The sequence below is a fragment of the Galeopterus variegatus genome, unplaced genomic scaffold (genome assembly GCF_000696425.1).
Source record: "Galeopterus variegatus unplaced genomic scaffold, G_variegatus-3.0.2 Scaffold3536, whole genome shotgun sequence".
Lineage (NCBI taxonomy): Eukaryota > Metazoa > Chordata > Mammalia > Dermoptera > Cynocephalidae > Galeopterus > Galeopterus variegatus.
Window position 1 is genome coordinate 127,263 of NW_007729647.1, and position 11,682 is coordinate 138,944.

The 11,682-nt window shown below is 54.6% G+C and overlaps 1 protein-coding gene across 1 annotated transcript; it reads right to left on the minus strand.

Moving 5' to 3' along the window:
- Positions 1–769: 769 nt before the first annotated feature.
- On the minus strand, positions 770–11,388 carry CCR7 (chemokine (C-C motif) receptor 7). The gene is made up of 3 exons (XM_008585352.1): positions 11,324–11,388; positions 4,727–4,776; positions 770–1,879 (listed from the first exon to the last, which is right to left on the minus strand). Exons 1-3 carry the CDS (start codon positions 11,331–11,333, stop codon positions 803–805), a joined length of 1,137 nt encoding a protein of 378 aa, XP_008583574.1. The 5' UTR covers positions 11,334–11,388; the 3' UTR covers positions 770–802.
- Positions 11,389–11,682: the final 294 nt, after the last annotated feature.

An 11,682-nucleotide genomic window follows, 5' to 3' on the forward strand; every position in this document is an offset into this window, starting at 1 on the left:
AAAGAACAAAGAAGCAGCTCGCAGGCCTTCGGCAGCCAGCGTTGTCACCCTCTCCATCCCCTACCTCTCTCCCTGTCCTTGCCTCCCATCCTAGCAGAGTGGAGACCCGGCAACACATCACCCCAACTCCAGAGCCCTGGCTGAGGCAGCTGGCCTGGCCTGCAGGAAACGCCACAGCTTCCCTTGTTGAGAGCCTGGGAGGGGGACAGCCTGAGGAGGGGGCAGGTGTGGTCTCGGGAGGCTTGGGGGCTGCGTTTCTTGCTGATTTGGAGGACTGTGGGGAAAGGGATGGAAAGAGAGATTCACAGAGTTGATGTCCCACTTTCCTTGCCAAGACCACCATCTCTGAGGACAAGGCCTGCTCTTCTGGGAGACCTGGCCTCAGCCCTTGAATCACTGGGATGACTTCTCTAGGTCAGAAGAAGTTTCGTCAGAGGACTCAGCAGCCCCCTTCTGCCGCCCCAGTGCTCACCCACCCTGTCCCCTTCCCTCCAGGAGGTGTGAATGGTTTCTTGACTTTCACTTTTGGCTTTTGGTTTGGGGGACCACAGCCTCGGTTTTGGAGTGTTGTCGGTTCTGGCGTTAGCTTATCAGCCACGTCTCTTTCCAGCCTTGGTTGAGGTAGCTAGGGTGTGGGTTAAGCTGTCTCTGGGGCATGGGTTTTCACTCTGAGGTCAACCTTCACAGCCAGAACTGCTTTTCCCTCAGCAGCTTTTGGGCGAGTCCTGAGTCATTGCATCTGTTCCCGTCCCTACCCCAGGGCCCCTGGGAGAGGTCCCTCTAGTCCCAGCAGAGGCGCCACCTATGGGGAGAAGGTGGTGGTGGTCTCGGCCTCCACACTCATGGAGGAACGCCGGGTGTGCCTGCAGGAAGACCACTGCCGGAGCCGCTCCTGGCTGAGGCAGCCCAAGTCCTTGAAGAGCTTGAAGAGGTCATTGCGGAACTTGACGCCGATGAATGCGTACAAGAAAGGGTTGACGCAGCAGCGGACGCAGGCCAGGCTGTAGGTGACATCGTAGGCGATGTTGAGCTGCTTGCTGAGCTCACAGGTGCTGCTGGTGATGTTGAAGGTGGCCACCGTCTGGGCCAGGACCACCCCGTTGTAGGGCAGCTGGAAGACTACGAAGACCACGACCACGGCGATGATCACCTTGATGGCCTTGTTGCGCTCAAAGTTGCGTGCCTGGAGCAGGGTGCGGATGATGACGAGGTAGCAGAAGCTCATGGCCAGCAGGGGCACCAGGAAGCCTATCACCATCTGGGCCACCTGGATGGTGATAAAGGCCTCCACGTGCTCAGTGATGAGGGAGCATCGCCACGTTTGCTCGCTGCTGCTCTTCTGGATGCCACTGTACAGCACTTCTGGGGTGGACAGCACCGTGGCCAGCATCCAGATACCCACGCAGGACAGCTTGCTGATGAGAAGGACACGGGCGCGGTGGCGGTGGGCCGAGACGGCCTGGACAATGGCCACATAGCGGTCGATGCTGATGCAAAGAAGCAGGAGCATGCCACTGAAGAAGCTCATTTTGTAGATGCCAAAAATGAGCTTGCAGAAGTAGACACCAAAGGCCCAGGGCCTGGCTGCACTGTAGGCCCAGAAGGGCAGGGTCAGGAGGAAGAGGATGTCTGCCACGGCCAGGTTGAGCAGGTAGGTATCAGTCATGGTCTTGAGCCTCTTGAAGTAGATGTAGGTCAACACGACCAATCCATTGCCCAGTAGGCCCACGAAGCAAATGACTGAGTACATGATCGGGAGGAACCAGGCCTTAAAGTTCCGCACGTCCTTCTTGAAGCACAGAGACTCATACAACGTGTAGTCCACCGTGGTGTTGTCTCCGATGTAATCATCCGTTACCTCGTCTTGGCACAAGCACACCTGCTGGGAAGGAAATAAAAGCAAACAATCCAGCTTAGCCAGGTGTGTCCAAATCCGGCTGGGATTCAGCTCACAGCAGTGGTTTCAAAGTGTGGTTCCCATCACCAGCGTCACCAGCGTCACCAGCGTCACCAGCGTCACCAGCATCACCTGGGAGCTCGTTAGAAATGCAAATTCCCAGACCTTACATGATTGTTGCTGAACCACAAACTCAAGGGGTGGGGCCCAGGAATCTGTATTTTTCTAAGCTCATCACATGATTCTTTGGTTTGAAATTAGGGCTTTTTAAATTTTAACTTCTGTGTGAATGAACTGGGGATCTTGTTAAAATGTACGTCCTGATTCAGTAAGCTGGGGCAGGACCTGAGATTCTACTTTCCTACTGATAAGTAGTAGGGGTCTGATTTTTTCCAACTCAGAGACTGTACCTTACACGTGTTTTCAGTGGATTAGAAATAGCCTGAGGGGCTTTGGGGTCAGGTGAGACTTGAGCTGGTTAAACACACTTACTCTCTCTGTCTCAGTTTCTCGCCTGTGAAGTGGAGATGACTCCTATCTCCTTCACATGGTTGTTGTGAGGGGCCCGACCTAGCTTCTGCCACCATTTCATCTCCACGGAGGAAGCTCTGTGAGAGCAGGAATGTGTGTCTTCTGGAACCTCCTTTAGCAACTGGTGGAAAGAGTTTTCCAAGAGGCTACAAAATCCCTCAGCCTTTGACAGAAAACCCACCTGGGAGTCAAGGTTGCGGAGGGCCTGGAGTGAGAGAAAGGAGGCCATGAAGCCCGGGGTTTGGGGCAGATGGCTGGATGGGGGGTGGTGAGAGACCTGGAGACTTTATGGATACCTGGTGCCCACACAGCACCCAGCAGGAGCCCACGCCAGGGCCCTAGTGCATGCGCCGCACTCCGTGAATGGGTGACCGGCTGCAGGCTGTGACCGAGTTCCTACTGGCAGCTGTGCCCCTGGAAGGAAGTGTGGCTCCCGCTCTCTGTCTGAGCTCTCCCCCCCTCCCCCACCTCTCGGCCTTGCTCTTCCTCACAGTTTCTTCCGGCAGATCCCAATCAGCCAGGCTCAGCTGCTTGGGCTTTTTTTAGCCTGTCTGCAGGGCCGGGTGAAGGTTCCACAGCCTGCTGTGATTTTATCAGTGAAGGAGGGGACGCACGTGCCTCTGTGCACAGCGATGGATGGGCACGGAGCTGGGCTGGAAGACCCGCCTCAGAAGCTCAGGGTGCTTCCTCTGGGAACTGGACTCTTAGCAGCGCAACAAAAATAGATTTCTATACAATTGGAGAGCTGAGCAGACCCCCCCACATCTTGTCTCTGAATTTCTCACTTCCAAATTCTGGATTCATTGCTTATCCTGCTTGGGGACAGGGTGAGGACAAAACAATGTCCAGGGGTCTTTTCTTTGGACATTATTAGCTTGAGAGGAAAAGTCAGGGGCAACCCTCTTTCCCTCGTCCAGGCGTGGTTGCAGCTTAGGTTCCCTGGGACAGGCCCAAGGCCTTACGTCTGGAGTCCCCAGACATAAGGGGATCTGGGCCTTCCTGAAGGGCAGTACTCCCAGCCTCTATGAAGTGTGCTCCCCAGCACCCCGTCCTGCCTTCTCGTCTCCACCCCACACCTTACCCCTGCTCCACAACCCCCCACCCAGGTCTTGACACCTCTGCAGCCCACAGCCCCACCACATCCTGCCCTGTCTGAGCCCCCCTCCCCCCAGTGAAGGAGAAGAACGAGCCACAACTGTCCTCCTCCCCTCCCCAACTTTCCAGCCTCCACCACCAGCACCAGTGATCCAGCCCCCCCACCCCCCAGAGTCCTGGAGACAGAGGAGAGAGGGGGAGGGAGGGGATGGGGAAGGGGCCAGGCAGTGGGCTGTGGCCCAAGCTCTGGGGGACCTCTGGGATGGGGTTTTGGGAACAGTGCCCAGCTTGGGGCCTGCCTCTGGCTTGAGCTCCTGGAAAGCTGCCCCTCTGGCCTCCAGACCTGGGGAAGAGCCAAATTCTGAAGCACTGCCTCTCCAGCTCTGGGCTCAGCCGGGCCTCCCCCCACCCCCCAGGAGAGCTCCCACCTCTAACACTCGAGGGAAAGCCGACTCTGTGAGTTACAGTTTCTTCCAACTCTGGCACTTGGCGGGACACATTTTCTCTTTCCATTTCTGGGATAGAGAAATGGAACCTCGTAAGGTGGGGGGGATCTTTGCTCCTGCAGAGTTCAGGCTCCTGTAAAGTATGTGCTGCATCTACCATGCTCCCTCCGGTGTCCGGGGCCCCATCCTTTCTTCCCTCCCCCCACAGGGAGGCCAGATGGGTCTCTATTTCGCAAAAGAAAAGGGGCTGCAAGGGGAGCCTTTGGTTGAAGGTTGGGGGGAGGCAAATTTGGAGCGATAGGATAGTAACCAGGTCACCAGACCAAGGGTTCTTTTCTCAGCTCACTTGTGGACTTTTACACCTGCGGGTGTGTGCACACGTGTAAAACCTGGTAACCTCACAGCCTGTGCATTTTGCAGCTCTTCCCTCTCCAAGAACTCAGTTGGATTCTATGTTTCTGTCTCCTGGGTGGGGAGATTAGAGATGGGCTGGGGAAGGTGGTGGTAAGTTATTTCCCCCCATGTTTTAATTTAAATTCAGTAAAGGAAGTCCAGAGAACATCGGTGGCTCTCCAGGGTCACTCAACAGATGGGGGGTGGGGTGGGGGTGGGGGCATCAGCTTAATGAATGGCGGGTGGGTTTGTGTCTGGGTCTTCTGTTTCCTTCTAGCAAATGCCTAGCTCCTCCACCAGAATCCCTGGCTTGGGAGCGGGGTGTGGAGAAGGGAACAGAGCTTTCCTTGGCAGGAAACCTCACCTGGAAAATGACAAGCAGAGCCACCACCAGCACGCTTTTCATTGGTTTCCCTGTAGGAGACAAGGCGAGAAAGTTATTGCTTGGCAGAGACAACTCTTTGTTATTAAAGAAAGCAGTGGAGGGGGAGACACTCTTGGGAACTTTCCTCCCAGGCTCCAGGCATGCGTTTGCTGAAAAAGAACATCAGAACCAGATTGTGCCTTTGAACACCTGGCCCGCTGCCTGCATCGCTGTCCTCACCTCCTTCCCGGCCTCCTGCACTCCCAGGTCTCGGAAAGAAGCAGGACCAGGGTGCAGGGCAGCCCCTCCCCACCTCATCTTGGCCCATCTGGGGCTTCTTCTGGAGTTGGAAAGTCCACTCTAGCCCAGACCGCCCCTCAAGACTCAGCATCAACTGACCCTGCCTCTTAGGGCCGAGCACCCCCCACCTGCCCCAGATTCTGCAGGAGGAAGCAAGGCCCTGAGGTGGGGGCACGTGCGCACACATGTCCTGCACTGCTTGGGGACCTGGGAGCATCTCTCCGGTGTCCAGGTGAGTGGGCGGTCATGTGTGAATTCCTGAGTGTCTCCTGGGGAGGCAGGCAGAGGAAATAGGGTGATTTCACAGGGCTGGGTGTAGGAGTGAGGTTACTTATTGGCTTTTCAACAATGGGAGAGTGCTTTAGGGGACCTACTGGCTCCCCAGCACCCCCTCATTCAGCTGACATTCTTTCAGCACTGACCATTGGCTCATGGGGCCCACCCCTTAGCTTGCCTTTGGGGCAGGCACCTCTTTCCTTTTACCTACTGCAGGCCCAGAATCGAGGAGGTGCCCAGGAATTATGTGCTGAAGAATAAATGAATGAATGGAGGAATGCCCTGCCAAGGGAGGGAGCATCAAGGTGGCCTGAGAGGACACCGAGAGGGCACAGTGCCCTGTGGCAGTGTGGTAGGATGGACACTATTCCCCGATGTAACTCTGCTTTTTCCCCTGTTTAACTGAAGTGTGTGTATGTATTTTCTCTCCTTCAACTTGTTTTCTAATCCAAGGCCTTGGGTGACAGGTAGAAGAGGGAGCAGGGTCACCCTTGGTAAGGGACACATTCTGGAAATCAGGTGGCTCTCCCTGGGTCTGAGGAGCAGATGGAGGGCCAGGTTAGCCCAAGGCCTGGACGTGCTGTGGACAGCTGCTCAGCTCTGCTTTGTGGCTGAGCCTTGGGCCGACCTGTACTTTATTTCCTCCTCGGGGCTGAGCAGGGAGGACAGGTGACTGAGTAATTGATGCAGAAGTCTTATCCCACCTGCCCGTCCGAGAGCACCCCCAGGGCAGGAGCTGTGCCTTCTTTGCCCTGGCAGCCTCCTCCCCGTACCCTGACCCTCAGTTCCCAGCCACAGCCTGGCCTACAGGAGAGTCAGTAACTGTGATGTTACATGTGGACGCTAAGGCAGGACTTGCAGGCCCGTCACAGCTCCAGTCTCAGTAGGGACAGGAGGCTGGGGGCCTTCTGGAGGCTATGGAAGTGGCTCAAGCCCAGTGGATTCATATCTTTGGCCACAGTACCACCTGCTGGAAACCTAGCTGCATGACACCCAGTTGCAGTTTATTAGTGGCTTCAGGGGCACAGCATAAGGTCAGGGATTCAGGGCTTGTGAGTTCCACAGGGAAGAGGAAGGGCACCAGTTCACATAAATAAATAGATATTTCTCCCACCTCAGGCAAATTATCCCGCATGCTAGACATGTCTTCCTAAAGCATTGCTCTGATGCCAACCCCCACCGTGCCTTCCTCTTAAATCCTTAGGGGCTCGACCCAGCCCTGAGGATGAAGCCCCTATTTTCAGCATGGCAGTCAAGTCCTGCACTGTCCTTGAACCTACCTTCCTAGCTGTATCTTCTCTTTCTTGGGACAGGCACCCGCTGATCCAGTGTCCCCATGTGCCTGAGCGTTGTGGTCCTGGTGAATATGGACCCTTGGGCAGCATAGCTCCCCCTCCTCATCCCCCTTTCTCCCTGAGTCACCCCTTGAGCCTCTGAGCTTGAGTCCGCGTGTCTACACCTCACAACACTGTCTTCAGGGTCCAGTGCACCACCCGCCTTCCACTGACTCATCTTGATGTCAAGTGCTCGAGGTTTCTTTAAACACGTAAATGTCCTTTGGCTACTCTAGAGAAAGCCCACTCTGACTGTCAGTGAGAACTGAGAAACCTCAAAATTTTCACAAGTCACACCGAAGAAAATTCGAGGAGCACGAACTGTGTTTCTGTTTTAGTCTGTTGCTCCTTCTCCTGGGCCCTGGCCCCTTCCTTTTGCTACTGTTGGGAGGAGGGGGAGTGTGGGGGTGCTGGGCTGCGTGTGCGTGTGTGTATGTGTGTGTGCGTGTATGTGTGTGCATGTATGTGTGTATGTGCGTGTGCGTGTATGTGTGTGCGTGTATGTGTGTGCATGTATGTGTGTGTATGTGTGTGCGTGTATGTGTATGTGCGTGTGCGTGTATGTGTGTGTGTGTATGTGCGTGTGTATGTGCGTGTGTGCATGTGTGTGTATGTGCGTGCGTGTGCGTGCGTGTGTGTGTGTGTGTGATTTCTCATTCCAGGTGTCTTGGAGATGGGTGAACGGGGGTCTTGTAGGTTCAGAACAGGCTGTTTTCAAGAAAGGTAACAGGGGAACTTAGGGGATCTCTCGCGTGTGGCAGAGGAGTCCGTGGCCATGAGTCAGACCATTCCTGCCTGTTACAAAGTCATAAAGCAACTGGTCTTGGGCAGCAGCTTGGGTGGGACCAAGGAAGTCGGGAATCTTGGGGTTAAAGAGTGGTTGACCTGGGTTTTGGGTGTTTTCAGAGTTCTTGAGTTTTCAGTAATGATCATCATGAAAAGAAAATTCCCTAGAACTCCAACTCGAGCCCCCAGCATGAGACATCCTGCCTGGGAGGAGGCGGTTGCTGGCTGGCTAACACCCCAAACCCCGAGCTTACATCCCCACATTTTCTAGGCCAACCGGGCTGCTCAGGAAATCACGGCTGACCACCAGCTGCTCCCAATAGCTGCCCCGAGTTTTTCTCTCTCTGGACTTCCTCACCTGTCAACATAACTTTTCTGTTTTTGGGGGGCAGAAGGAAGCAGGGAAGCAGTAAGAGATCTTGGGAGGAGGTAAGAGGCTTGGGGGACCCCCTTTCAGACAACTGGCAGGGAACGGTGAGAGCCGGCTGGCTCTTGCCCTGTGATATCACTGCTTTATCCAGTGACAGAATACAGTTATTGAGCTTTCACTGTGCACCAAACTGTCTACATGTACAATCCTGTTTCATCACAAAAACCCTATGAGGAATAACTACTATTCTCCACTCTTGCCAATGAGGAAACTGAGGCACACCAAGATTAGTAACTGTCCCAGAGTCACACAGCCGGCCAGGAGTGGGGCTGGGCTTTGAACCCGTCTGAGTCTGGAAACCTTGCTCCTAACCACTCTTGTGTGCTGCCCCGTAGTCTGTATGTTTCTCTCCCTCATAACATCGTGTGAACTACCCCTTGTGATTCTCATTCTATATTCCAGAAAATAGAGGTCCAGAGCGGTTAAGCCACTTGCGTGGGGTCACGCAGCTGCAAAGAGATGGATCTGAGAGGTGAATGGGGCCACGTGATACGCGCTCCCACTGCTGCATCAAGCTACACCTCTGGTGAGTCTGCTGTGTGTAGGGTCCTGCACGGAGCACAGAGGGAATCCTCAGTGCCCCACATCCTGCTGGTCACCAGTTCTGTTGCTTCTGTCCCCTAACATCTCTCAGGGCCAGCTCTGCCTCTGCCCTGACATATGGCTTTGTGGCCCCCTTGCTGCCACAGAGTTTCTTCCAAAACACAAATCTCATCCTTTAACTCACCCAATTAAAAAAGACAAACCTTCACTGGCTCCCCACAGCTTTCAGGAAAGAGTCCAGACTCCATAGGGATGCACCACACGCAGTTTAGGGCTTGCCCACCCCTCCATTTTATCTTCCTCCTTGGCATGGCCAGCTTCTTTATACGCCCCTCGCCTTGCTCCTTTCTCATCTCTATTCCTTTCTCCGGAGCTGACCATCTATGATCCTGCAGGCTGAGTCCCCAGGTGACTCTACTTGCCTGCATGGAGTTTTAAAAATATTGAATTTAGATGCCTTTAGGTGACCCAAACTCCCTCTGATGCACTCTCCCCCACTTCCTGTATCTTAGGCTCTTTCCCTCTTTTACCTTATTGGCCTCTGATGGAAATAGAATTTGCCTTTCCTGCCATGTCCTGGGTCCCTTGCTCCTCCTTGTTTCATGTGACAACTCCTACACACCCATCAGAAGTCAACGTAAACACCTCCCTGACTCACGTTTACGATCCCCTTCTTGTGTTGCCCTTACCCATCAACACCGTGCCTCGCTTTATCTCAGTGGCTTATTGATGTCCATGTCTCTCTCCCCACCACACTGGTCATCCCTGAATTCATCAGGCAATGACAGTTGACCGAAAGAAAGTACCAGGAGTACGAAAGAGGAGAAATTTTCCCCACGTCTACCATTGGGTGCAGTGTCTCCTCCCCAGCCAAGCTCCTGGAAGGCCAGGAGGGTCGGCCCTGGGTTCTTTCAGCATCCCTCTCTGCCACCATTACGACTGTGCCGTGAGACAGAGGTCTCTCAAAAGTCTGTCTATCTTTGCTTTTGACAGTTCTGACTGAGATCTTTGGCCCCACTGCTCGAAGGTGGAGAGGGTGCCTCAGAACAGTTCATTCAAATGGTGAAAGGCCAGCTCAGCCCTGCTTTGGAGTTTTCATTCTGTGTAACAGAAACCCTGCCTCCTCACCCACGATTTGCTCCCTGCTGAGCACACGAGAGTGAAAAACAGTTCTTCGTGGCTTGCCCTCCCCACCAACGGCCCAGAGCCCGTTTTGAGCAAAGCTTCTCAGTGGCTGACCCTACTACCAGTATTTCGGGTTCAACCGTTGGGGCTCTCTCGAATTGAGTGACAAAGCAGAACCTCCCTTCCTCCCGGACCAGAGATGGCCTGCCCTTCCCCCATCAAAGCCTGTGAGTCCAGTGCCCCCAACCCTGGTCTGGGGGGAGGCACGAGGTGCTGTGCTGGGGCTGGCTCTCAGGCTCCCTGAGCCAATTGCACGTCTTCCCACCTCCGTGTTAGCCGTGTGGATGGCTGGAAATCAGCTCGGGTGGGAGAATGTGCACTAGGGAAACTGGCAAGCGCTGCAAATTCAGGGCCTTTCCTCCACCCTGGGGAGCTGCTTTTCTAACACTTAGCACCACACTCCTGGGCCATGCTTGGTTTTCTTCATGGGGAGGCTGGAGCAGGGTCTCCGGTGGATGCCTGCATTCCAGGATTGTGGTCAGTGGGGGTGGATATTGGGGTGTGGGATTGGTAACTGGGAGGACAGGAAGCTGGAAGAGATTTTGAAAAACTAAAATTTACTGACTTCTTGATACCATTCATTCATTCATTCATTCCACAAGCACATCTGCTCTCATCCCCAAAGCACATGGGGATGCAGAAATTCAAGAATCAGACCCGGCCTTCTAGGAGTTCATGGTCAGTGGGCGGGGGTGACCGCGTTAACCCTTTCACAGCTGCTCGCTAGGGCCAGACCCAGGGTTCAGGGGGTTGCGGAAGGAAGAGATCAAGTCAAAGAGGCTGTGGTGTGGCAGGGAGGGTGTGAGGACAGCACCAGGGAACCTTCACTTTTAAAGCCAACGCCTTGCGGCTTTGAGGCCGCTGTGGTGCTTCGATTGCTGGTGAATCAAGCCATCCAGGAACCGGGCTTCATAGCCTCAGCCGGGTCTGACTTGAAAGCTGAGATTTATAAATGGGGTGTCTGGACCTGGATGAACCCTTTGGTGCTTCCCTTGTACACCCCCTGGTCAAGTCCGAGGTTAGACCAGAGGAAGGACTGTTTACAGAGAAGAGTCATCTGCCTGGGTAGAGTAAGCGAGTTTTGCTCAGGAACAGAGGGCTACGCTGGAGGCTTGGTGGTGACGTCTGCAAGCTGAACGCCCTTTCCTTTGCCATCCCATTGCATGTTGCCCACCCACCCCTGAACCTGCAGGAAGCAGCAGCAACGGAGCAACCACAGCTGGTACACGCAGTGCACTGAATCATCCACACAACGCGGTCACCTTGAACTCGCTCCTCCTCCTAACCCCAAAAGAGCAGGGATTCTACTACCTGTGTAGTAGGGGAGAAAGGTGGGAATCACAGAGGGAGGTGGCAGGTCCTGATTCCCAGGAGGAGACTTTCCCCCTGATGGAACTGTCCTCAGAGGTCCCAGATAGCTTTACCCATTGCCCCAAGCTGAAAACACGTTCAGTCCAAGCCCAGCCCTGCCACTTTCTTCTGTCCCTGCTGTTATAGAAAGACACGACCTCGGCTCCCCTTGTCCTTCCTGGCACTGATGGTTGCCCCCTCCTCCAGGTCTATCAGGGCAGGTGCACCCGTTCTGGAACGACAGGGTGGCATTTTCTGGAAGCACCCACAATTCCCGCCAAATCAGACCCACTTTCTCCAGGAGGCTCCCCCATGCACCACCCCCATTCCACAGGGTCAGTTTGGGTGCCAAGACCCCGGTGCTATTCCCTCCATGCGAGGAGACTCACTCACCCAGGTCCATGACACTTTCTGGGCCGCTGAAACCACACAGGAAGGCTGTGCCCCGGCCTGGCGCTGCCCCTGTCTGGGGAGGAAGTGGCTCGAACCCCTTTTAAGTGTGAGAGGAGCTACCCTGTTCTCTGCCCCTCCCACCCCTGCTCCTCCCTCCAACCCTCTCTGCCTCACTCACAGCCCATCCGGTGCCTTCAGGGACCACAGAGAATATGGAAAGGTGACTGAGTGACAGTTCCAGTCACTGGTCATAGGATCCTGAATCATAGGATTGTTTACATTCAAAAAACCCCCTGTGCCATGTGGGAGAGCTTAGATGAGGGGCTACTTATTGATACAACAAATGTTTATAGTGTGAA

Bases quoted from the DNA above. Each gene is read 5' to 3' on its own strand.
- CCR7 (XM_008585352.1), bottom strand. The intron at 1,880-4,726 runs GTGAGGTTTCCT...CCTTCCCAGCAG, and splicing joins CTCTGCTTGTCATTTTCCAG to GTGTGCTTGTGCCAAGACGA.